This window comes from Schistocerca piceifrons, chromosome 2 (assembly GCF_021461385.2).
Source record: "Schistocerca piceifrons isolate TAMUIC-IGC-003096 chromosome 2, iqSchPice1.1, whole genome shotgun sequence".
Taxonomy (NCBI): domain Eukaryota; kingdom Metazoa; phylum Arthropoda; class Insecta; order Orthoptera; family Acrididae; genus Schistocerca; species Schistocerca piceifrons.
In genome coordinates this window covers 693,484,522-693,511,995 of record NC_060139.1, presented here as the reverse complement: position 1 = coordinate 693,511,995, position 27,474 = coordinate 693,484,522, and the positions used below count along the sequence as shown (strand labels likewise).

Sequence of the window (27,474 nt, the reverse complement as noted above, 5' to 3'; positions counted from 1 at the left end):
ACCCATGCCCCGTCCTCACAGCTTTAATTTCCGCTAGTACCTCGTCTCCTGCCTTCCAAACTTCACAGAAGCTCTCCTGCGAACCTTGCAGAACTAGCACTCCTGGAAGAAAGGATATTGCAGAGACATGGCTTAGCCACAGCCTGGGGGATGTTTCTAGAATTCTAGTGTCCAGTTAGTACAACCAAGTGTAGATAGTGAAATATAGAATATACAAAAATGCATGTCCAGAATTTGGATTGTGTTCGTAATTCTCGATTGTTGGCATAGCTAACAGCGTAGCACAGCAAAATGAGATGAACTGGCTGTAGCAGCCTGCATGCTCGTTTAAATAGGGCTGCACATAGTGTTTACATGTGCTCAAGCATGATGGTGGCCGAAGACAAGACTTACTTCCAGGTTGTGGTGGTCTGCTCTGTATCAGGCATCTCAAAGTCAGCCTACCTGGTCAGCTGGCAAGTCTTCCCTGCATGCTGTGGCTATTGTTGCTGCTGTTGTTGCTCTTAATGTCTTTGGGTGGATAGGCCAAGGTAATCGTATCAGTACACAGTGCTGCCACTGCTAGGAGTGTCCTGCTTTTCATATCCAGCTATGGCATGAAGTGGCAGTCACTGCAAATACCAAAGTGTCTCTTAACAAAATTCTGTTTCCTACATTTTCGGTACAAAATAGATGCTATTTGGTAAGCTGTAATCAGATGCACAAGTGTCTTCATTCAGTTCAGTGGTGCCCAGTTGGTACAACGGGTAGAGTTTACCATGCTACATCTACATGGTTACTCTGCAATTCACACTTTTAAGTGCCAAGCAGAGGCTTCATCGAACCATTTTCATACTAATTCTCTACCATTCCACTCTCGAATGGCGTGTGGGGAAAAGGAACACCTAAATCTTTCTGTTCGAGCTCTGATTTCACTTATTTTATTATGATGATCATTTCTCCCTACATAGGTGGGTGTCAACAAAACATTTTCGCATTCGGAAGAGAAAGTTGGTGATTGAAATTTCGTAAATAGATCTCGCCGCAAAGAAAACCACCTTTGTTTCAGTGACTGCCACCCCAACTTGCGTCTCATATCAGTGACACTCTCACCCCTATTGCACAATGACATGAAACGAGCTGCCCTTCTTTGCACTTTTTCGATGTCCTCCATCAATCCTACCTGGTAAGGATCCCACACTGCGCAGCAATATTCCAGCAGTGGACGGACACGTGTAATGTAGGTGGTCTCTTTAGTGGGTTTGTCGCATCTTCTAAGTGTTCTGCCATTAAAGCGCAACCTTTGTTTCGCCTTCCCCACAACATTATCTATGTGGTCTTTCCAATTTAAGTTGCTTATAAGTGTAATTCCTAGGTATTTAGTGGAATTGACAGCCCTTAGATTTGTGCGATTATCGTATACCCAAAATTTATCAGATTTCTTTTAGTACCCATGTGGATGACCTTGCACTTTTCTTTGTTTAGTGCCAATTGCCACTTTTCGCACCATACAGAAATTCTCACTAGATCGTTTTGTAATTGAAGTTGATCGTCTTATGATTTTACTAGACGGTAAATTACAGCATCATCTGCAAACAATCTAAGGGGGCTGCTCAGATTATCACCTAGATCACTTATGTAAATCAGGAACAGCAGAGGGCCTAGTGTACTAGAGGTTGGAGAGTTTGATTCCTGGTGTAGTTGCAGCTCTTTCAGTTGCTAATCACTGTCGGTCTGATACGTTACACAGTTTCTTAACAGTATTTCACTAATTACAGCAGGACATACAAAACATATGCAATCGTTTGATACTAACTTAGAAATGAGAGTACAATTACTTTTATTATACCACCTTACTTTTGTACATACACCCTCTCTCTTACCATGCACTACATACCTCCTTTCATTCCAGTAGATTATTATTTTTGCTTCTCTGTTCTTCATTCATACCCTATAACACTTAGAAAGAAATGAAGAAAGACAGACAGACAGATTCAGTCTATCTCTTTTTTTATATATCCCTGCTTTTCTTATCATCCACTGCTGAATTCATATTTCTCATCAGTAGTTCTTCTACAATCATGCAAATCACATAGCCACATTATGTAAGTGTATTGTTTCACACTGTTTGACCTTCTACATTTTAACCCAGTTTCCAGTATACCCTGCTACCATTAGTTCTATCAGTTAGTACCATCACGTTTAGTACTTTTGTACTTGTTACATTTCGTTGGTACATTATGTTACCATTAGGGCTAGCAACCCATTTCAAAGGTAATTACTAAACTCTGTTATTATTTTTGTCAACATCATCATTTAACAATTGTAATTATATTTTTCAACATTCTGTCTGATAAGTACAGTGCTTTTAGTATGTATTTCCATACATTAATATTATTATTATTAATATTTCTTATTGGCTCACTCATTTTCCACAGTATTGATATAACAATAAGTTTAAACAACATGTTTTAGCAACAACACATGGACTGGAGTGATGAGTATTTTTTATCGCTATTTGTTGTCAGACTGGTTCACCACACGGAAGTATGCATTTCTCACAAACCATTTGCCTCAACCACGTGAAATATTCCACTTCAAGTGTGGCAGAGGTTATGCTTGCAATGTAATAGTGCACCTGTACAACTTGGAACGTGTGATGATATTTAAGAAAAACTTCTTAGTAAATGGATCAGTCTTGGCAGTTAAGTTTAATGACTTCTGTATTTGCCTTACCTAAATCCCTGGATTTTTTCCTGTGTCAAAACTTGAGAAGGATCACATTTATTCTAATTTGCCAAAGAATGTAGAATAATTTATACATGTGTCTTTGCTGCTCTTCTAAGTGTGGATGCTGCTATGTTGTGAAGAGGTCAGAGAAGCATGATCCAGCAAATCGTTTAATTTTCGGAGATGCAGGCAGTTAACTTTGAGCATTTGCTCTGAAGATAACATATGTTTTGTGAAAGATGTACTGTCACTAACAGTATATTTATACTGTTTTCAGGTTGCTAATGTAATATATCTGACCGTTCACACTGTACATGTAGCATGTGTATTTAACATTTCCACATTGATAAGATTTGCAGTTCTTCAGCTCTGTAGCAAGTAAATTTTGTTCAACGGACTAATACTCTTCATGAATGTTTGTGACATGTCTGACCAATTATTGTTATTTTCACCTTGAAAAAAATAATGTAACTGTAGGACATGTATGGTTTAAAAATCAGTTTATACGACAGTATTATTGGGCAGAACAGAATCAGCAGCTAATAAAAATACACCTAGACCCAGAATCGATCTCTACACCTTGACTATTGTGATACAAGACTCTTCCCACTGGTCTGACTGGGCAACATTGTTACGCTGCATTGAATGAGATTAAAGTGTCACCAATCTGCCATTCCTTGACGTCCATTTTCTACTGAAAATATGCATGGGATGAAGTTTTGTTAGGGATATTTTTGTACTGCTAATAGAAAAGGAATCATGCTGTGAAGTTCATGTTCACTAATTTTGCATAGCTGTTTATGCACATCATATTTAGGCCGATAATTCCAATATCATTATAAAGTGATCTTTGGGCAAATAAATTAGTTTAGTGTGTGTGTATGAATGGGAAATGTATAATTATATTGCACACAGTTAATTTATAAAGAAAGAGAGATTAAAACCAATTCTTGAAGAGAATGTCATTCGTATAATGTTGTATCAGGTAAAAGCACTTAGGCCATGCCGTAATGACTGTTTCAGATTTCCACCATCCTTACTATGACCTTTCACTTCTATTTCAGAATACTGGAAGAGATTAAAAAACATTCCACATTGATTATTATTGGAGAGACAGGAAGTGGCAAGACAACTCAGATCCCACAATTTATCCATGAAGAGAGACTTGATAAAGAGGGAAGAATTGGTATTACTCAGGTACGTAATGACTGCTAAGAGTATACGATATTCATTATTTGAAAACCAAAGAAACCTATGTGATTTAGATCTAGAAATAACAAACAGAAACATAACAGCTTTCATTACACCTTGGCCTTTTAGGAGGCTCTCTGCTTCTGTGCTATCAGTATTATATTAAAAAAGTTTTTGATTTTTGTATGTGTTTGAGAGAGGTGACATTTTAAGACATTGCTAATCACTGGTAATTTTCCTGTCAACTGCATATCTTCTCCCAATTCAGTGATGTCAAAATCCAGTAGTTCTTTTGTGTAAAAAGCAGCATGTTTAAAAATCGTTTTTATTATATTGTTTATGATCTAGTATAAAGTTCATCTGAAAGGGGTGATGTTTCGATCAGTGCCTCAAGCACCATCTTACACCCTGGTGTCAAATTGGAATCTCGTAGTGTATTGTAGCTAGCATTGGGTTACAATTAATTTGGTATCCTCCGTCTTTGTTTACAAGGTCATCATTTTCCTAATTTTAATGGCATCCTCTATTTTCTGGTCCAGATTCTATTACACATGCACAGCAATTTGAACCATTCAAAAGTGACAGTATTTGTATCATTAAGCTGTGTACTGTGATCTCCAGTTCAGTTTTTGTCCAAGGCAAACTTTCCTGGTGTTTTCCAAGAAGTGCTGCAGGACATGGCATTGTGTCTATATGAAATACTACAGTTTGCATTTGCATTGAATGCCGTAGATGCCAATTGTGTGCAATCTCTCTAGATTCTTGGCCAGCTTAAGATAGTTTTGATTTTATATTTCTTCTGAACTCTTGTACTCTTGAATATACCTACAGTGAGAAGTTGCTTTAGAAGTAACAGTAGAAGTTACTTTGGTTTAAAATATTGTTTCTTAATTTGTGTTTCTCTTTAACCATTCCTTCGAAAGAACTCCACCATGTGTTGGGAGTTTTTCAAACAGAGTTTGCTGGCTACTTATGACTCACAGCCTAGTACCACCTTTATGTACATGATGATGACAAAGATGCTGATTTGATACTTCACCAGAAGACAAAGAGAATTCCCCCCATCAAAACTTTGTGCCTTTCCATTGAGGTGGAAACATGAGGAATTTGTATTAGTTAAACTCACCAGGATTATCTCCAGTGGCGGCTGCTGTGTAAGGGCCAAGAACACGTGAACACCCTAACTTTCGACACCTTGCAGATTTATTGTTTATTTTTTATTCGAATGCTGTCAATCGTAACATAGAAGCTGCAATCTGAAATATACAGCACTTAAAGCTACCGCGCCAGTGCTTCTCTAGACTCTTTGAAACTTGGCATCAGGGTTGCAAGCACACCTTCAGTTGTGCACATTTTAAGGAGCTTTCACACATGCGCACCTCACATGACCTATCTGCCTTACAGGCCAAATACATACGGATTTGATAAACAATGTGCACGGTTGATGATATGCACAGCTAGTCCTTGCCTCTCAATTAGAAGTTTACGTCAGTACAACCAGGTAGTAGCAAACTTTAACCCCGTTTGCTCAGCATCAAACCTGCTTGATGGTAGCACGCTCCTCAGATATGCTAATTCATTCTGTAGTAAAATTAGATCGGACACCAGTATATGTTAAAGTTGTACTGACAGTAAACCTATTTTGTGTGTTCCTGAATGAGTCATAGTATATTAAGTTATGAAGTTTATGATACAGTAATCCATTTGAGGCGCTGACCAGGGAAACTCTCCATTGCAACCCTCTCAGATTTAGTGGTAGATGGTCCAGTGGATAGCCCTTCAAAAACTGAACACTTATCAAGCATGAAATCAGGAAGAAGGTGTACTGAGCTGTGGGGAAAAAAAAGCAAAATAGAAACAGCGAATGGTTGAAGCTTACAAAGTACAATATCGAACTTGCATGGACAACCATTGTGTCATGATTAAGTGGTCACGGTGTTAGACTGAAAAGCAGATGAACAATGTTGGAAAGTCTCTCGTGCTAATTTTTTTAATTAATTTTTTTCACAGAATTATAAATTGTTTGTCTGGTCATTGAAATGTTTTGTTCTTTTTCTGCAGTCTTGACAGGTGTCATACTATACATTAGTTATAGAATATGAGTCATGTGCTAAGAATACATTACTTTGCAAGTAAATGTGATGAATAGTGAGAGCAGGCAAGATGCCATGTAGACATCAGAAATTAAAACAACAAATAAATGCATGAACAATGTTACAACAAAGGAATTCAAGAGTCAAAACTTCCAAAAAGGAATGCAGCTTCAAAAACATTAAAAACATAAGCACGGTGGTTCGTGAAACTGTTGCATTCATCTGTTGCAGCTTATGTGACAAACTGTTATATTTTCATCATTTTTTCAGGAATGATCACATTCACATTGATACCCACACCAAAATCAGGCAATGAGGCATATTTCATTCACTCATCAGGCGTGGAAGTTAGGTACATTGATAAGAGGTTCCTTTCGTGAGACAAACATACTGTCACAAATGTCATGCATGAGACACCAGACATGGTTTTTGATGGAGGATTTGGTTAACTTGTCACCTTATTATCAATCATTTGCAGTTCCAGTTCGAAAGATACTTCCTTCCGGCTGCTAATAGAGTAGTTGAGCAGAATCAGCTTTCATTGTAGATGTCTTCCTTACGCCCTACTGTTGCAAATGGACGATACACCATGACACAGACATAAATTTTAATACAACGAACAGACAAATCACTGTTTGGACGGACTGTTCATACTACTGTAGAAAAAAAGGAAAATTGACACAATGGAGTTTTGAACATGGGTTTGTCCAGTTTGTAGTCCAATTCTGTCACTGCTTAACCATGACACCATGCTATTCATTGTATCTAATATTACATCCCCCCCCCCCCCCACACACACACACACACAGTGCAGTACACCTTCTTCTTGTTTTCATGCTTTATCTGTGTGTAGTTGTTGACGGGCTGTCCACTGGGCTCTCTTACCGCTAAATTTGAAGGGATGTGATGGGGAGTTTCCCTCGTGAGCATGAGAATCATAAGGGTCAAAAGCACGTCACCGTCAGTTGTGAGACTGTAGCAATTATTCATGCTTCTGAAATCTGTTGATTTTTGGTGAGTCTGGTTTATCTGCATGTATACCCACATCATATATATGAAAATTCACAAAAAGCTGTATCACTTGTTTCTGTGATATTCATTTAAATGTAGGATCTACGGCATTGTGCTTGAGACCCTTATGGATCTCAGTGCCTCATTTGTATTCTAGTCAAGTGACCACGTTGATAGACCTTGTTGACATTACTACTTGAGTTTAATTATTTCCACCAACAGCACTTTGTGTGTGGAGTCGGTTGTTTACTGTGCGGGCATTGGCTTTCATGTGAACTGTAAATATGAACTATGTTGAATCTATTTTAAATGCTAACAGAAAAGTAAAGCTGTGAGGAGGGGTCACGGGTTGTGCTTGGGTTAGCTCAGTCGGTAGAGCACTTGCCCACGAAAGGCAAAGGTCCCAAGTTCAGTCTGGTACAGCACACAGCTTCAGTCTCCCAGGAAGTTTCATATCAGTGCACATTCCGATGCCGAATGGAAATCTCATTCTGGGAATAGGAAATTAAATTACGAGGAAAAGTTAGTCGCAAAGGAACTAGGACCTCCAAGAACAGATCCCTTGATTGATGAAATCAAATAAGCGTGTTGACAAGCAAACATTTTACAAGGAACTCTACATTTAGCACAAGTTGTGTGAGCGCAGCTTAAGAATATCTCATTTTCTGCTGGAAGTAAATTTGTGACTAATACGTCTGCTAGGGATCTTCTACATTTGTCTGAAAAAATAAAAAAGTATGAAAACTCCCGCTTTCACAGAAATGTGAGAGGAGAGTTGTGAAACCTTACATATTATTTTGTTATTGTCCTAAACTGTTCAAAAATGGCTCTGAGCACTATGCGACTTAACTTCTGAGGTCATCAGTTGCCTAGAACTTAGAACTAATTAAACCTAACTAACCTAAAGACATCACACACATCCATGCCCGAGGCAGGATTCGAACCTGCGACTGTAGCGGTCATTCGGTTCCAGACTGTAGCGCCTAGAACCGCACGGCCACTCCGACCTCCTAAACTGTACTTAATTATGTACAAAACAATAAAATTCCACAAAACAATTCTTTCTTTTGTTAGATAAGATATGCATATTATTATTATTATATTATCACTGTTGTTTTTATTATTGGCAATGGCTGAAATTGTATAAACATATTGATAAGCATAACAATTATACAGCAGGTGCTATTAATTTCACACTCTCAAAGTTTTCTGAATCTAAAAATCTATGAACACCCAGGATTTATACTCGCGAGCTGCCACTGACTATCTCTATGAGGAGAAGAAACTCTTCTGTGGCAAACTGTTGCTGAAGCTGTAGGTTAGGAAGACTAAGCTTCCTAGCTCTCTGGCCTGTCTACAGTGGTGTTTGGACCAGATTATCTTACTCATTAAATGCTCTCGGGCTTCCAGTCGCATCAATTGCTTTACAGTTCACAAGATTCAACCTAGTAATCCTCGGCCAATGTCAAGTTGTGACAGACATATGGTTACTGCTGCCATCCTTATATTGTACCACTGTCGCCTGTGATGTCAGTGGTGCACAGTCCAGTACCATATAAGGTAGTATCCCTTTTGCTGGTACAATAAGTATTGTAGAACAAACAGTTCACAAGATTCCCAGTGAAATGCCAGAAGAAGTTTGTCGAGAAACGAGCCATATTCTTTCAAAATCCGAGCTGCCAGTGCAGGACATAATGAGAGCTGAGATAATAGCCTTCATGAGCTCTGCAACGACCCTCTCATCATAGTCCTGTCAGCTGATAATGCAGTGCAGTGGTCATAATGAAACAAGCCACTTATGATGTGAAGATTCAGTTGATGCTGGAGGAGGAGACATACTAATCATGGGACCCAACATCCAGAATAATGGGGAAGGTGTTGGAGCTTCTCAAATGGTCTTCACTGAATTGGAGTATCATTAAAAATCTCCTCCATCAGGAACATCGACCACCTACCACACCAGTATGGGACATTGTGACAAGGATTGGACTGCCGAGTCACAGGCTCACAAAACGTGACCAGCCTCCTTACTCTGCATGTTGGTCACTGTCCACACCACATAAAGAATACGATCGACTTCCTCAATTGAATCAAATGCCTGCATCTTCGAGAAGGAGAAATAATGGTCAGCTTTGATGTTACATCTATTCATGTACAGTACCATCAAAGCCTCTATAGATCTGCTCTCCCAGTAACTTGAAGACACTTTTGTGGAGTTATTTAAGCACACAGTAATGTCACCTTGTTTATGGTGGAGGATATTTTAACTAGACGAACAAGATTGTGATGGGAAACCTGTTAGCTCTATTTATAGCCGACGTGTTCATAGAGTATCCTGAAGACATTGCCCTAAATACGGCTCCTGCAAAGCTTAGTTACTTTTATCGGTATGTCAACAATACATTTGTTGTCTGACCTCATGGACATGACAAGCTGTAAGAGTTCTTGGATCACATTGGCAATATCCATGACCACATTTAAGTTCACAATGGAGGTAGAGACAGATAGTTCCTTGCTATATCTGGACATACTTGTCCACCAGAAAGCAGACGAATGTCTCAGCCACAGTGCTTACCGAAAATCTGTCGGCCCGGACTGGTGTCTGCATGCTACCAGCACCCATAGCAGAAATGTTCTGTTCTAAGGACGTGGAGCACCTAACAGAAACTGTTTCAGGCGTTGAAAATCTGCGAAACGCACTGAGCCACTTACAGAAAGTTTTCAAAAAAAAAAAAAAAGCTACAATAACCAACAAATTTTGCAAATCATTTCACTGAGGACTCATAAGAATGAAGCCCTCTTTCCATTTATTGTATCCCAAGAAATCAGCTGTAGCAGAGCGTAATCCGATAAACCGGCACCAAATCAAATTCGATAAAACAATTGTCTCTGGGATTGGCTCATAAAAGAAGTGATGGTGATCAAAATCTCTGAAAACACCTTCAAAACGGGTGGAGGTCTGCAGCTCAGCACAGCTTGAGACATGGCCATTGAAAGTTCAAAGTGGAAATGGCAATTTTGTAACCGAAACATCACCTTTTATGGCATTGGACTGGGCACCAATGATGTCACACGCAGTAGTGGTGCTATATAAGGGTGACAGCAGCAACCACACATCAGCCATAAGTTGACAAGTATTGAGGAACACATGGTAGAAAGTTCATGGATTGTAAACCACTTGACACAGCTGGAAACTCTGAATACTATTGAAGTACCAACACACAAGGAATTTGTGATAAATATTTGTTATTAGTTGCTCTTCTGAAGAACTTGTTTGCCACAGAGTAAACCAATTGCACCCCAATGTGCCATCACTTGCTCTCTGAATGAATCTGACCCTGCGAGGATTACGTGATGGTGAGTGTTGCTATAACTTTTATTATTCACCCCCAGTGCCTCCGAATGATTCTGTGATATTACTAGCACAATACTTCAAGTTGCCAGCAGTGAGATTTTTTAACACATTCTTGTCTACTCTTAATTTCAGTGCAACATGTCCCAGGAATAGTGAATATACACATGGAACATTTTGAGGCAGTTGCTACTGAAGTCACGGAGCTCCAACCCACTGATTTCTGTAGATATATTGACAAAATCTTCATTATGTGGCCACATGTCAGGAATTTCCTGAATAAATTTGTTGATCACGCCAACAACATCCATGAGAAAGTTCACCATGTAGGCAGGGAAATACATCTACTTTCAATTTTTCACATTGGTGTATGGAACAAGCAAGATATCATACCAGGGCATGATGAAGGAAACTGATACATGCTGACTTGTATTTACATATATCCAGCTACCACCATGCAGGGCAACACAGCAGTGTTTTGAGGGAACTGATCCACAGGGCTGAATCCATAAGTGGCCAAGAAAGCATACCTGTATTTCGATTAAAGTAACTGTGAGTCAAGTGGTAGGGGCCAGTAGGTATGTAGGAGACTTTCTGTGAAGTTTAGAAAGCAGGAGATAAGATATGGCAGAAGTGGAGTTGTGAGGGCGGGTCATGAGTGATAGTTCAATTGGTAGTGCACTTGCCCACAAAAAGCAGATGTCCTAATTTGAGTCTTAGTCCAGCACATAGTTTTAATCCGCTAGAAAGTTTCAAACCACCTCAAGGCATGTTGCAGAGTGAAAATTCGTTCTGAATAAATCATGATCAGTGAACAAACCTTGGATAGCAATATTTGTTTGATCTTGGATGGACAAGACTGCTTCACAGGGACTTAATAGTTAAGAAAGCTATCAAAATTGGGCTCCATTATGGGTCTTAATTTAGCTGTTGTTTAGTAGGCATAAAAAAGTCACAGTGAAAGAAAGATGAGTGACAGAAAGCTTCAGAGCAAAATTTTCCTTGCCTGCTGATATCAAATTCACGCTTCAAGAAAATTGTTGAGTGTTGAGTGAAAGCTTTTCTTGTTACTCTACTTCATTTATCATGTTGAATTCTTTCATTTGTCTTGAACTGAATATTGCTACAATGCAGAGACTGGAGGACTAAAACAGGTGTACTACTATATTGTAGATTAACCTATAGGACTGACAGCAACTGTAATTGGCACCAAATTTAACACTCTACTCAACATAAAAGCATATGAATCATCATGTCTCTGGGTCCAAAGAAGTACTCAGGAAATATTTAAAGTCACAAATTTCTCTATGTGGAAAGCAACAGACTTGGTGGGTGCAATGACCTAAACGAGTCACAGAACAGTAAGAGGTTGTTTAAAGATAGTGATTTTTGTAGTGCTAGACACGGTAGTGCAGCCACAAAGAACAGAAGTTTATAGATCCATATTCAAGTAAACAACAAACATAGAATCGGTACCATAAGCCATAGAACACAAACTGAGGGTGGTCACCTGCCATGCTCAGATAGATGACACAACGTGTGTTGTGTAATGTGCACGAGTTGCAGGTGGCTTCTGGTGGCAAGCCCATGGAGATGCCGTTGATAGAGTATTTGAGTGCAGTGTGCTGGCAGACAGGTGCCATGATATGTAACCAAGAATGTACAGGGTTACAGCACCTCTTGGGGAATGATCACTCCACTGATGCAGGCATTGGGATGACTGTTGTCACATCCATGTCCTCCACAGCAGGTGAGTACGGCAGTGATGGAAGGAATTCCGGACCAGAATCCCCTGCAAAGTAACGCAAGGGACAACTGATTTTAGGGGCATTGGTAACAACTCAACATCTGGGTCCTGGTGGAAAGATACTGAAGGCGTTGGCCACTCAGGTGGGGGCACCAGGAATGCTGATGGTGAAGGATCCTACAGTGCCGGTCTAGCTGGTGGCAGAAGCACAGGTGGCAATGAAGCATCACGGAGCTGGTTGGTAGCATAGCCCAGGCACCATACCCCAGAGGTGAGGCAGGAATTGGTGATATCCACAAAGAGGGCAGGTCTGCCCCCACAGCAGGGATGTGCAGTTAGGCCTGGACAGGCACTAAGGGAGAAGGCGAAGGCTGCGGCAGTAGATCCATGGCCTTTGCTGTGGTATGAGGATGCAGCTGATCATGGTGGTGCACCACTAGCCCCTCACCGATGTGCACCATACAGAGGCCACTGCCAGAATCCAGTTTGGGGGGGTGGCCGAATCACATGGAGCCAGGAACAAACCATGGCAGCGCCATGCCAATGGGCAGGACAGTACATCGCTGGCAACTATGGAGCATCTCGGCCGAACTCTGATCTCTCACTATCGTAAACCTGTAGGAGCTCAAGAAGTGTATCAAGGTGGCATCCCTCAAAGAGTCCATAAATTACTTCTTCATTTGGACCTTGAGTATTGCGGGTGTAACAGAGCAGTGATGTGGCAAATGTCTTGATGGGCACAGAAATTGCGGAAGACCTGAGGCGCAAACTGTGGACCATTGTCGATGGCAATCATTCAATAGAAAAAAACTTCGGAGAGGGCCTGTACAGTAACCACAGCTGACATGGAAGGACAGCGGATAACGTATGGAAATTTCAAGAAAGCATTGACAACCAACAACCAGTAAGAATTTATTAAGAGACCCACAAAATCAACATGGACACATTCCAAAGGATGCTGCAATGTGGTCATACAGAAAGCATCACTCGTGGTGTCGCTTGTTGTGTTGCACACAGAGCGCAGGCTGCAACAAGAGGCACAATGTCATCCTCAGTGCCAGGCCAAAACGAATATTGACAGGCCAGTGACTTGATGCAAGAGACCTCCCAATGTTCCTGATGTAATTGCTGAAGCACGTCCCACCCTAGTTTGGCAGGGGTCCAACCCTGAGAGACAGTCTGTCATTAGCTGAGAGAACAACACCATCAAACACCAAAAGCTGATGATGGAGGGCAAAATAGTTATGTAAAGGTTCAAAAACACTGTCTGGAGGCCTATCTGGCAAACCATGCTGAACGAGGTGCAAAACCGAATTGGCAACAACAGGAGCTGCCATCTGGGAACCCATAATATGAAACCCTTCCACTGTATGATGCACTTTAACAATTAAATGAAAACAAAGGAGCTAAGGAGCTCATTCTGTTCAAAAGTGGACCTGGCACCATTGGAAGCCAAGACAGCATGTCGGCATTGGCATGCTATGCAGTATGCTGAAAATATATTTAATTATTGTAGCGAGGCAAAAACATGGCCCAACAATGGAGGCAATGTGCTGCTTTGTCAAGCAATAAAGCAGAAGGATTAAACAATGAAACCAAAGGCTTGTGGTCAGTAACGATGTGGAACTTGAGACCCGTACATGAACACGTGAAACTTTTTGATGATGTAGGTGTTAACAAGCACTTTCTTTTCAACTCGGGAGTAGCACTGCTGAACGGAGTTGAGTGTTTTTGAAGCATAAGCTATCATATGTTTGAAACCATCCTCATAGCAGTGTGCAAGAACAGCCCCAAGGCCATACTGAAAGGTGTCTGTTGCCAAGAGCAGGTGATGGCCAGTTTGAAAGGCACCCAAACAAGGAGCAGAATGTAAGAAGGATTAAACAATGAAACCAAAGGCTTGTGGTCAGTAATGATGTGGAACTTGAGACCCGTACATGAACACATGAAACTTTTTGATGGTGTAGGTGTTAACAAGCACTTTCTTTTCAACTCGGGAGTAGCACTGCTGAATGGAGTTGAGTGTTTTTGAAGCATAAGCTATCATATGTTTGAAACCATCCTCATAGCAGTGTGCAAGAACAGCCCCAAGGCCATACTGAAAGGTGTCTGTTGCCAAGAGCAGGTGATGGCCAGTTTGGAAGGCACCCAAACAAGGAGCAGAATGTAATTTAGGTTTCTGAGGTGTGAACGTGAGTTTGCAGGCCAGTGTCCACTAGAAAGGACATCCTTGTGGAGCAATTTGTAACGAGGATGGGCCATCTTGGCTGCACCTAGAATGAATTTATGATAGCAGACAATCTTCCCTAAAAACACTCTGTGTTCTTTGACTTCAGAATAGCAAGGCAGTACCGTGACATCGATGACATGATGATGTAAAGGCATTACACGATCCTGAGAAACCTGAAGCCCCAAATACACAATGGATGGCTACAAAAGTGGGACTTGGTCAAGTTGCACGTCAACCCTACAGTATGTAAGACTGTGAATAACGTGCATAAATACTCTTCCATGGATGCACCCATCATGGCGATGTCACTGAGATAGTTGATGCAATCTGAAACAGCCATTCTCAGTTGTTCCAGAAAATGCTGAAAAATCTTAGGGGTGTTAGTCACACCGAATGGGAGGCACTGATATTGGTACAGCCTGATAGGAGTGTTAATCAGAAGGGGCATTTTTAAAACATCATCCAATGGAACCTATAGATAAGCTTCAAATAAATCAGTTTTAGAGAAAAACTGGCCCTCCATTGAGTCTGGCCAACGACTCTCTTGAGTAGGTGGCAGTGATAGATTGAGCATTAACAAAAACTTTAAAGTCACTGCAGAGGCAAAGCTGACCGTTTGGTTTTGTGAACTACCACGATAGTGTAGACCACTCACTAGACATAACAGACAGTAAGATTCCCAATGACATCTGCCTGTCCAATTCTGATTTCAGTTGATTGAGCAAAGCCAATGGAATAGGACGCACCTGGAACAAGCATGGGTGCACTGTAGGTTTGAAGGTAATGTAGGCTGTAAAATTAGTGACACAACCTATCCCATCTGAAAAAGAGATGAGACTCAGAACACAGAGAATCTACACTGGTAAGGGACATGGTCAGAAATGAGGTGCACGTTATCTACAATGGAAAAACCAAAAGCATTGAAAACATCCAGAACAAACAAATTGTTGGCATCCATATCATGTCCACTTGTTCATTGCTTGCACTTTGATAAACAGTTTGTTGTTATTCATAAGCACTAGAGACACCAACTTAACATCCCTATCCCTATCTGCAGAGCTGGGAACAACACACAGACACTATATGTCCTTTTTTCTTACAGTTGTTGCAAGTCACTCAGCAGTTAGGGTACGCAGCCCTGTCATCTTACACGAAACAGTATGGGCAAGATAAGAACGCCGCTGCTGCTATGGTGATTGTTGTTGTTTGGCATGTCACTGTCTAGTGTGGCATGGAGGCTGCATTTTGTACTGATGCCACATCATCCTCCCCCCAACAACTAACTGATGACTGACGACCAGAAACAGGAGCCACTACTGTGATGTCACACAAAGCCTGAATCTGATCCCCAGCAGCACGAGATACCTCGAAAGATTGGGCAATACTCAACACCTCAACCAAAGATGGATTCTTGCGTTGCAGTACACACTTAAACACCTCCTTGTCCAAAGCTAGGTGAATGATTATGTTATGTTGTTGTTGTGGTCTTCAGTCCGGAGACTGGTTTGATGCAGCTCTCCATGCTACTCTATCCTGTGCAAGCTTCTTCATCTCCCAGTACCTACTGCAACCTACATCCTTCTAAATCTGTCTAGTGTATTCATCTCTTGGTCTCCCTCTACGATTTTTACCCTCCACACTTCCCTCCAATACTAAATTGGTTATCCCTTGATGCCTCAGAACATGTCCTACCAACCGATCCCTTCTTCTAGTCAAGTTGTGCCACAAACTCCTCTTCTCCTCAATTCTATTCAATACCTCCTCATTAGTTATGTGCTCTACCCATCTAATCTTCAGCATTCTCCTGTAGCACCACATTTTGAAAGCTTCTATTCTCTTCTTGTCCAAACTATTTATCATCCACGTTTCACTTCCATAGATGCCTACACTCCATACCAATACTTTCAGAAACGACTTCCTGACACTTAATTCTATACTCGTTGTTAACAAATTTCTCTTCTTGAGAAATGCTTTCCTTGCTATTGCCAGTCTACATTTTATATCCTCTCTACTTCGACCATCATCAGTTATTTTGCTCCCCAAATGGCAAAATTCATTTACTACTTTAAGCCTCTCATTTCCTAATTTAATTCCCTCAGCATCACCCACTTTAATTCGACTACATTCCATTATCCTCGTTTTGCTTCTGTTGATGTTCATCTTATATCCTCCTTTTAACACACTGTCCATTCCGTTCAGCTCTTCCAGGTCCTTTGCTGTCTCTGACAGAATTACAATGTCATTGGCGAACCTCAAAGTTTTTATTTCTTCTCCATGGATTTTAATTCCTAATCTGAATTTTTCTTTTGTTTCCTTTACTGCATGCTCAATATACAGATTGAATAACATTGGGGATAGGCTACAACCCTGTCTCACTCCCTTCCCAACCACTGCTTCCCTTTCATGACCCCCCCCCCCCCCCCCCCAACTCTTATAACTGCCATCTGTTTTCTGTACAAATTGTAAATAGCCTTTTGCTCCCTGTATTTTACCCCTGCCACGTTCATAATTTGAAAGAGAGTATTCCAGTCAACTTTGTCAAAAGCTTTCTCTAAGTGTTATGGACAATAAAATCAACATGGGAATCATGATGAACATCGGTAGCAAACTGACATTTGTGACTGAGGCCGCAGAGTTTGGGTGCCCAAGCCTTGTAGGTCTGGTGGGGCTGTATATGACAATGATAAAACTCGACATATGTGTCATTGACATTTGTGCACTTACGGTGATCATTGGACCACAACTTATACGTTACGTTGAATAAAAGTGACTCCGGTTCCTGGAATGGTGCTAACTGCGACATCAACTGATAAATCCGAGAGGAATTCCAAGAAAGGAACATAGCCTTACACATGTTTTCATCAGTGACACCAAAAAACAAAAAAGTGTACATGAGGACTGATGGAACAACCAAATAGACTGAGTCTATGGGAGTAAACACCACATTCATCACCAGCTGCGTCGCAATGCTAGACACAAACAGTGTTGTGGCCACAAACAACAAAAGTTTGTTCATCAACATTCAAGTAAATAACAAACATAGAAATTATAAAGAATGTAGTAACCAGTCACGAAACATAATTTATTTATCTTGTCGCAACTCGATTTCGACTGATACCAGTCATCATCGGTGTATTTTTTAACCGATACATGCCATAAGTAAAAGTATTGTCTTGGCAGATTTCTATCATGATAAAAAAGTACTTTTATTTATGACATGTATCGGTTAAAAAGTACACCGATGATGACTGATACCAGTCGGAATCGATTTGCAACAATATAAATAAATTATGTTTCCATGACGGGTTGCTACGTTCTTTATAATTTTACATTCCACAGTCGCTGCACAGAAAGGGAACCTTATGGAGCCCAACATTCAAAAAATAGAAATGTTATCATAAGCAGTAGATCTCAATCTGAGGGTGGGTGCCTGTCACACTGTCCTTATATAGAGGATAGCTCCAATAGACAGTGCAGCGGGTAACATTCAGTGTGCACAAGTCGTGGACAGACTCTGGTGCTGGCCTATGCAGATACCATTTGTGGAGTACTTGAGTGTAGAGCGCCTGTGGCCTGGTACCACAATGCATATCCAGGAATAATGTACAGGGTTGTAGCAATGGTCACATTCCAGTGTTTTTGACAGTTATCAGTAGAATGGTAACAGCATTTTAGTGAAATGGTGATATTGAAACACAAGATTCTGCATTCACAAAAGCTGATTAGTGGGAACCAAGGGAACCAGTACGTAGAACATCTGCTGGCCTTATACTAGTATAACCATGATACCAGTTGTAGTGTCACTGGTGCTAAGTACTAAGGAGTACCCCGGGAAAGGGCGATAAAACGGAAGGGAAGACAACATTCGTTTCTCAGAGCACTATTGAGAGAATTTAGAGGACCTTCATTTGAAGCCAACTGTAGAACGATAAGACGAGATATTATGGCTCTAACAGAGACATAGGGAGGCAACGAGCGAATTGTGGTGCCCTGAAAATATTCTAAGTTCGGAGTTGGCATGGCCCCGCAGGCCGCCCAGCATGTCGACCCCATGGTGCCGGACAAGAGGGTAATCCCAGCGCATGGTCCAGCGACTGCATGGCTGGGAATTCCGTGGTGACGCTGTGTCCATGAAGGAGACATCCCAGGAGTGCCAAAGATGGTGGACTTTGTGAAACCGCAATGGCAGACATTTCACAGTTCGTATAGAAATTAATAGTAGCCAGATGAATCATGATACCTCAAAAAGAAACATGTACATCACCAATATTTGCACCATGATTCTGATGGTGTAATCAGATTTTCAATATCTTTTTTAGTTTAAAGTTTAGTATCTGACGATAAATTATACAAGTAACACCCAGCAACAAATTTCCAAAATCTAAATGGTTCATCCGATTTTGTCGATTGATGTGTCTTCAGAAAGCTGTTAGTGTAAAACCTAAATTGGTATAAATTAAAGGCATCTAACTGGAATAGTACATGAGTTATTGAAGGTCAAAGTGGCCGATTACTGTCAATTACGTCAGGTCATAAGTACTCCACAGTTACACGAAAAAACGGTAGCAGCATGCTTATAAATATATTTATTCATCTATTTCCTTGTTTATATCTGATAGATACTATTCAAGAAGAAATTGGTCAATTATTTACTGTGTTTTAGGAAACACAGAGACATTAGGCTACTGGCTTACTACTGTTCTATTCCTTTGATATATATGTTTATTAGATTTGTTTATGTATTTAATCATGTGTGTTAGAGTGTGTTTGTGGTCCAGCCATAGGAATATTTATTTAATTTCAAGTTATTTAAATGTAAATCCAGTATTTCGAATGTGTTTCATTATGTTTGTGAGTGTGTTTTGGCTAGGAGACATGACGGGTGCACTATTGCCAATCACAGTGCTCTTTACTAAGGGAGACAATTACCAAAGTGAATGGAGGTGGAGTTCTGAATGGTACGGCATGAGGGACAGTTGCACAGGACACGGAGAGTTCTGGACAGTTGCAGGAAAGACTTGGAGAGTGGAGCGGTTTGCGTGTATTCGTGGGAAACAGAAATATTGTGTAGTGCCAACTTGTGCACTTGTAAGACTTTTGTGGCTTCTGCAGTGAAGATGTAGTATACATTTGGAAGTGAATATCTCGCAAGCTATGTTGTTGTTCGTAACTAATTAAGTGAGGTAGGAATCTATTGTTTCCCTGTTATTCAACTTATATTTTATTTAATTGCTGGACCATCGACATCAGTAAGTGTTTTGCAGTAATAAACGGCATTGTAAAAGGTACTGCTGCTATCGTACTCATAATTTAAAGTCATTAAGTTAATTCCATGCTGATTTTATTTAATTGCAATCTTCCATTTATAAATTACTATGTTGCATATAAATTCGCAATTGCCGAGTGTTAGGAACCTTCAGCCATTCGATTCATGTGCCTATTCATATTGTATACTGTAGACTCAGCAGTATTTGGCTTGTAATGCGGCAACTACGTATCCCAGCCTCTAGACAACGAAACGAGCCAAAACTTTTGATATTTCAACTCTAAGTCTGTGGATACGTAGTTGAGGGCCTCGACTCCGCACTTCAGTATTATTTTGAAAGCCCACATGGTGGTGGTTGTGATGGTGCTAGTAGTAGTAGTAGTAGTAATAGTACAAGGTATCCTCCACCATGCACCGTACAGTGGGTTGTGGTATATGTTTGTAGGTGTGGATGTGAATAGATACAGTAGTTATAGCTGAATACCATATGGAACTGGACCTTTTTGAAATTAAAATGGGGCTGCAAACGCAGGGCAGAAACATTTCCCATTATGACAAAGAATGAGCACAAGTAATACTACAGCTGGAACAACAGCTACATAAGGAAGACATCAGACACTGACTGAGGAGCACATAACTGAAAGCTTGTGAATGTATAACCACTTGATTTAGCTGAAAGTCTGAGAAGACCTCATGTTTAATAGACTTTGTATCCTGCTTCCTGGTGTTACCTAAAAATTGTAAAAGCTGTTAATATTTCTAATAGTTTAATCTACATATATTGCAAAAAAGGCTACAAAGTTTCCCAAGCATTGATCAGTAATATCATGAGGTTATAAATTGCATCTATATAAATAAAGTTGGAACTGGTTGCTGTGTTATTGATAGGGATAGTTTGAAACTTCTATTTATGTGTAACATCATGTTGTACCTAATACGTTATTTAGCTATTTGTATGACTGTAAGTGTGGCTCAGTGACTAAGAGTTAAATGGTCAGATGATAAATCTGAAGGTTTGGGGTTCAATGCTTGGTCATTCATAGGACTTCTCTACCACTTATTACCTCTGGCAGTGATTTTTATATGTTAAAAATATCAAGTTGCACCACGATTTGGATTCCTCATTAAACTGCATGATCTCTGTAACTGTCTGAGTAAGTCTATTGCATTGCTATGCGTGGTAATGCACTGTGGTGTTCATAGGAACCTTCAAGTTGCATAGGAACCTTCAAGTTGAGGGCCGTCTTAGTTCAGACTCATCAAGACACAGTAGCTATTTATTTAACACATCACATAAAGGTAAGTTCTAGTAGCTGCAAAAATTGTAGGCTAAACCATTTTGAGAAAGTTAAGCAAAAGTTCTAGCACAATACGAAAACAAATGTATGAATTCCATATTTTATTATTTCAGCCAAGACGAGTAGCAGCAATTACTATCTCTCTAAGAGTTGCTCAGGAAATGAACACAAAGCAAGGTGAAATTGTTGGTTACACGGTACGATTTGAAGATGTTACTTCAGAGAACACTAAACTCAAGTACCTAACTGATGGTATGCTGCTCAGAGAAGCTATCTCAGGTATGCAGGAGTCACTTCTAGTTCACTTGATTCATAAATTGTTCATTGGCATGTAAATTAATCACACCAGTTACCTAATTAACAAACTACTTCATAACACTTTTGTTGGTAATCATGATAAATTTTGGATATTTCAAATATTTTTGGGACTTGTGCATTTATTTTGTACATTATGTTTCTTCATACTCAGTGCTTTTTTCTGTGATTGGAAATATTTTACTGCCTTGTGTTGCAAGGATTTACTTTGTTGTAGATTTTGTCAGTAAAGAAAACCATTTTTGATACAGATTTTTTTAGCATTATTTCAAAGGTTTCATTCAGAAATGGCAAAATTCATGTTTATGAATAGTAGAGCTGCCATTAATATGTAAGTACTATTCAACATCAAAGGTTCTTTATATGTTAGTTAACCTTACTTGTTTCAAAATATAATGTAAAGAGAAGGTAATATGAACTAGTGTGTAAATTGACACAGAACCCTGTCTGTGGGCTCCCTGTCTGCTGCTGAGTGGGGTGATGCTGTACTTGAGACACTGGACATGCATTCAAGAGGAATGTGGTTCAAATTCTCACCATCCGTCCAGACTTAGATTTTCTCTGAGTTCCTTATTGTTAAAGGTAAATGCTGTTGTGGTTGCAACAGATAGACCATGGATGTTTTATCTTACCTTGGATCAATCTTGAGCTTTACTTGCTCTCTGATGATATCATTGTCACTGGAACATTTAAACATTTCTTTCTTTCAGTTTTTTACTATGGCTGCAACATTAAGTTTCTGTCAAACTTATTTTTGCTTTGAAACCAACAGCTGCTGTCTGTTAATTGAATGCTCCAATGACTTGTCTACATTCTTGGCCCTCTTAGGTGCATTCTTATTCCATAACCCATAGACATCATTTGTATCATTATTGATCTGCCTCCTTTTCAGACATGATTTCACATTTGTGTCTGTGGAGTACGTAAGATTGGAATGACTGTTTTAAATTCTCTTGGTTTTTGAACCACTTCCTGTAAGTTAAAATTCTCTACCTTTAAACAGCTGTCATTGTCATCATCTTGGGGTATTCAAACTACTGACTGCCAGTAATGGTAAAGTATCCTCCTTGTGTGCACGAAGCAATAAAATGGAGACTCTTCCAGAGATGGGTCAGTTTTACACGTGTGAGAAGAGTCAAGCAGTATGTGACAGAATCAGTTCACAGGAGAAAGAGGGTAATGTCATTCAGTATGCAAGGCTGGTGCTATATTCAAAATTGGCATTTTCATCCCCTAACTCTCAAGATTCGGTCTTTGTTTCTGTTTGGTGCCGAAAGCCCATACTGGGGAAACACAATGGACAAAGTTGTAACCCGGCAGTACGCACCTGGCATTGCCTCACAGTGAAAGGGCATTGTTACAATTGGTGAATCACATAAGTGGTGTTCATCCCCACATCAGATTTGCAATCGAGAGCGAGAGAGATGGCACAGTACCTATCATAGATGTGCTGGTACAATAGAGGACAAACTATTCTTTCTGTTGTTCAGCGTATAGGAAGCCAATTCACACTGAGTGATACCTGGACACAAAAAGTTTTCATCATCTTGTCCAGAAGTGAGCTGTCTTCAAAACATAAACACATAGGACTTGAACAGTTTCTGACAATAACTATTTGCTGTCTGTACTCAAGCAGCTGAGTTTTTTTAAGGACAACACCTGCAGCAAAAATGATATCCCAGACCCTTTCAAGTGCAAGTTTTGAAGGACACTTTGGGACTGAGCAGAAGAGGCCAGACCAACAGCATAATGTGGCAGATAGAACACATTCTCCTGAGAAATGAATTGAGATTATTGTTGTGTCCCGATAGTATGTTATGCCGTATGAAGGATAACATATGTCCACTTCAAATTAATGATATGAATATAGTAGAGGGAAACATTCCACGTGGGAAAAATGTATCTAAAAAGAAAGATGATGAAACTTACCAAACAAAAGCGCTGGCAGGTCGACAGACACACAAACAAACACAAACATACACAGAAAATTCTAGCTTTCGCAACCAATGGTTGCCTCGTCAGGAAAGAGGGAAGGAGAAGGAAAGACAAAAGGATATGGGTTTTAAGGGAGAGGGTAAGGAGTCATTCCAATCCCGGGAGCGGAAAGACTTACCTTAGGGGGAAAAAAGGACAGGTATACACTCGCGCACACAAGCAAGCTTGTGTCTGTGTATGTGTGGATGGATATGTGTGTGTGTGTGCGCGAGTGTATACCTGTCCTTTTTTCCCCCTAAGGTAAGTCTTTCCGCTCCCGGGATTGGAATGACTCCTTACCCTCTCCCTTAAAACCCATATCCTTTTGTCTTTCCTTCTCCTTCCCTCTTTCCTGACGAGGCAACCATTGGTTGCGAAAGCTATGGTTGCGAAAGCTAGAATTTTCTGTGTATGTTTGTGTTTGTTTGTGTGTCTGTCGACCTGCCAGCGCTTTTGTTTGGTAAGTTTCATCATCTTTCTTTTTAGATACATAACATATGTCCAGATATGTACAGAATTCATTGTGAATATTTCAGCATTTACATGGGAGCAACCACTTGAACTGTTGCTGTGTGCTGTATATTAAAAAAATGATGTCAACAAGATGGACATGACAGAGCATTGCCTACAGAGTAACCATGAAATAAAGTTGTAATAAAAAATCAGAATATTTGGCTTATGATAACTTATCTAGATTCAGTTGTAATAAAGACAGCTGAAATTTCTTTACATAATTTATCACAATATTTCAGTAGAAACCAGGGTTACTTATTTAGTACCATACATGTGTGCTTTGGACACCAAGTAAAAACAAAGTTCAGTGCTAGAAAGTTATGCAGATTCGAGAATGGCAATCATAAGGATGACACTGGATTCTCCAGCTCTATTATCCTTTGGTAGAAACTTTACTCTGCAGCTTTGTATGTATCAGGCAACAACTAGTTTAAACTACTGCAGATGATGGCAGCGACAGTTGACCAAAGCTCATGAATTGTAGTTTGGTTAATCAGGCTTAAAAACTAGAGAAATTTTTTGCAGTCACCTTTCATTGGCTATCTGATTGTTAGGCCAAGGTCTTGTCCTCATCATTTTTATGAGTTTCTTTTTGAATGGTAAATTTTTTTCACTTCTGATGGCCTATGTTTCAAATAAATGTGGAATAAAAAAAGGGGAGAGCAGCCCCTTGTGCTGACCTCCTAATTGATCATGTAATGGTAATGTTTAAGTTGTCCCATATTTGGGTCAAGTTCACTGCGAACATCTCATGTTTGTAGGTCTGTTCTTGATCATTTTGGAATACTGTGGTGTTTAATATAAAATATCAGTTATACTTTTTAAGTAGAGCCTTTCTAGTTTGTGTGATCATTCTCAAGTCTCAGACTCATCATGACGTCTTTGTTCAAATTAAGCCCACAAATAAACATAATGAGAGGTATATATTCAATCTTAATTAACCTCTACCACACTGCATGGAAGGTTTGAGTGAATCCAACTATATGTGCTTTTAGAACTATCCATTCAAGCGTGTTTGAAAAGATGCCTTTCCATCTACCCTCTCTGTTATAACGCAGCTAGATTCAAATCTGTTGATCAACGTTGTTGTTTAACCCCTTAACATAAAACCCAGAGTTATCTTGTTTTTGTTATTTTGACAGAAAATCCCGAGTATATTGGGCCAGAAGAAGAGACCTTTGAAAAAGCAAAACCCTGCCTGCATCAGTTTCAGCACTGATAGTTATGTGTTCGGCTGCTAGAGAGCTTCTGGTACTACATTTGTAGCCTGGCTGTCATGTTTTGGTTAAGGTGGTTGCAACTGGATATCATCTTTACTGTGTATAGCTTTGGATACATGACAACAAAATATGCACTTTCAAACTCGCTCCTATATTGTTGTTTAGGCAGTTCTTTCAAAAATGGATTGCTATAATGACATTGAATTTAGCAGCAGCTCAGAAAGTGAAGAAGAGTGTGATGTTACCTCATTAGAGACTGAAAGGGACAACAGTTTGTCAATTGAATGGCAATGGCTTGTCAGTGGTACGAGATAAATACATCCACTGTGCTCCAGCCAACTCCTCCGAGGTTTATGTTCACAGGAAACCATTGTGAAATATATGTGTAGGCTTCATAGCTAAACAAAATCTAAAAAATGACTTAGATCCCAGGATATCCTGGTCAAAGTCCATTGCACAAGTATACTTGAGATGTTATTATTGTTGATTTCCAAAATTCTGTAACTCATTATTTTGAGCTTTAAAAGCCATATTTATGTGACTATATGTAATGTCATTCATTATAGGATGTTTTTCATTTATAGAAGAAATATTATTTTTGGGACATAATTTGAAATAAAAATTATGAAGTTAATGGGTTAAGCTTGTTAATATGTACAGTATCCATGATCTTTTCTCACATTCCATTAGTTGATTGTCATTTGTTCACACATTATTCACTAAATGTTTGTCAGACGATGTGATATCCCCAAATGATCAACCCTGTTATGTGATTTGTGCCCATGTAAGCAGCCTATTGGAAAAGTAGCCGTGTGCATCCATCTGTTCCAGTACCATTATGAAGAAAATGTACAGAAATAATTGAAGATCACTCATAGAAAATTAAATGTTTATTGATAAAATGGCTTTCAAAGTAGTTTAGTATTTTACATTGAGGTGAACATAATGAAACTTTCTGTAAAGATTGAATAGTGCAATTCAAACCATTTGTGTTTACAGAAGACAGTATCCTGATGCAGACCACATTTTGCAAATAATGGCAGATAGTTGAGTGCTTGTTTCACTAGCCACATCATCATCCACCACCTAGCACCATTAATTCACAGCTAAAAGATGTGGTTGTACTTGAGTATCACCAATATCTTTTAGTAAAATCTTTCTCTTGTTTTATCTCCCCTACTTTCTCCTTTGCCCTTCTCACTTAAACAAGCTTCTGTGGCACCAATGAGTTCATCTGGGCACATGCAGGAGGAGCTGTGTGCAGCAGACTATGAAATGGAGTTGTGTATTGGAAGTGGAAGTTTGAGTAGATGAAGATGGAGACTGCATGTGAGTGGGAAATTAATGAAAATTGGGCAGGGCGGGGGTGCTAGTAGACATTGAAGCCAAGGGGATTACATGATCAAAGAGATGCTTGCATGGATTTTGAAGCAACCATTGGAATTGAGCATGTTGTGTTCAGAAATGTGTTCCTCTATTGGGTGGTCAGTTCCGTGTTCTGCTGTTGGGTGGTCAACTCTGCTTGTGGCTGCAGTTACATGGTGGCCAGGAGCATTATCGTGGTGCAAAAACTAGTCTCACACCTGCCACAGATTGAGGTTTTTCTTAAAAAAGAGAGAGAGAGAGAGAACTTTTTTATACAAGCTGTTACTCGGTCATATCATAATCTCCAAATATGTTGTTGTTGTTGTTGTTGTTGTTGTTGCTGTTGTTGTTGTCTTCAGTGCTGAGATTGGTTTGATGCAGCTCTCCATGCTACTCTATTCTGTGCAAGCTTCTTCATCTCCCAGTACTTACTGCAACATACATCCTTCTGAATCTGCTTAGTGTATTCATCTCTTGGTCTCCCTCTATGATTTTTACCCTCCATGCTGTCCTCCAATGCTAAATTTGTGATCCCTTGATGCCTCAGAACATGTCCTACCAACCGATCCCTTCTTCTTGTCAAGTTGTGCCATGAACTCTTCTTCTCCCCAACTCTGTTCAATACCTCCTCGTTAGTTATGTGATCTACCCATCTAATCTTCAGCATTCTTCTGTAGCACCACATTTCGATAGCTTCTATTCTCTTCTTGTCCAAACTATTTATCATCCATGTTTCACTTCCATACATGGCTACACTTCATACAAATACTTTCAGAAACGACTTCCTGACACTTAAATCTATACTCGATGTTAACAAATTTCTCTTCTTCAGAAACGCTTTCTTTGCCATTGCCAGTCTACATTTTATATCCTCTCTACTTCGACCATCATCTGTTATTTTGCTCCCCAAAAAGCAAAACTCCTTTACTACTTTAAGTGTCTCATTTCCTAATCTAATTCTCTCAGCATCACCCAACTTAATTCAACTACATTCCATTATCCTCGATTTGCTTTTGTTGATGTTCATCTTATATCCTCCTTTCAAGACACTGTCCATTCCGTTCAACAGCTCTTCCAAGTCCTTTGCTGTCTCTGACAGAATTACAATGTCACTGGCGAACCTCAACGTTTTTATTTCTTCTCCATGGACTTTAATACCTACTCTGAATTTTTCTTTTGTTTCCTTCACT

General features: G+C 39.8%; 1 protein-coding gene across 2 annotated transcripts in view; it reads left to right on the top strand.

Annotated features, from left to right (window-relative positions):
• The window catches only part of LOC124777737 (ATP-dependent RNA helicase DHX33), a 133,600-nt gene that overhangs the window by 34,490 nt on the left and 71,636 nt on the right, over nucleotides 1–27,474 (top strand). For both annotated transcript variants that reach the window (XM_047253237.1, XM_047253238.1), the window contains 2 exons: nucleotides 3,774–3,906; nucleotides 21,011–21,176. In XM_047253237.1, the coding sequence (XP_047109193.1) occupies nucleotides 3,774–3,906; nucleotides 21,011–21,176 (299 nt within the window). The remainder of the gene's footprint in view (nucleotides 1–3,773; nucleotides 3,907–21,010; nucleotides 21,177–27,474) is intronic.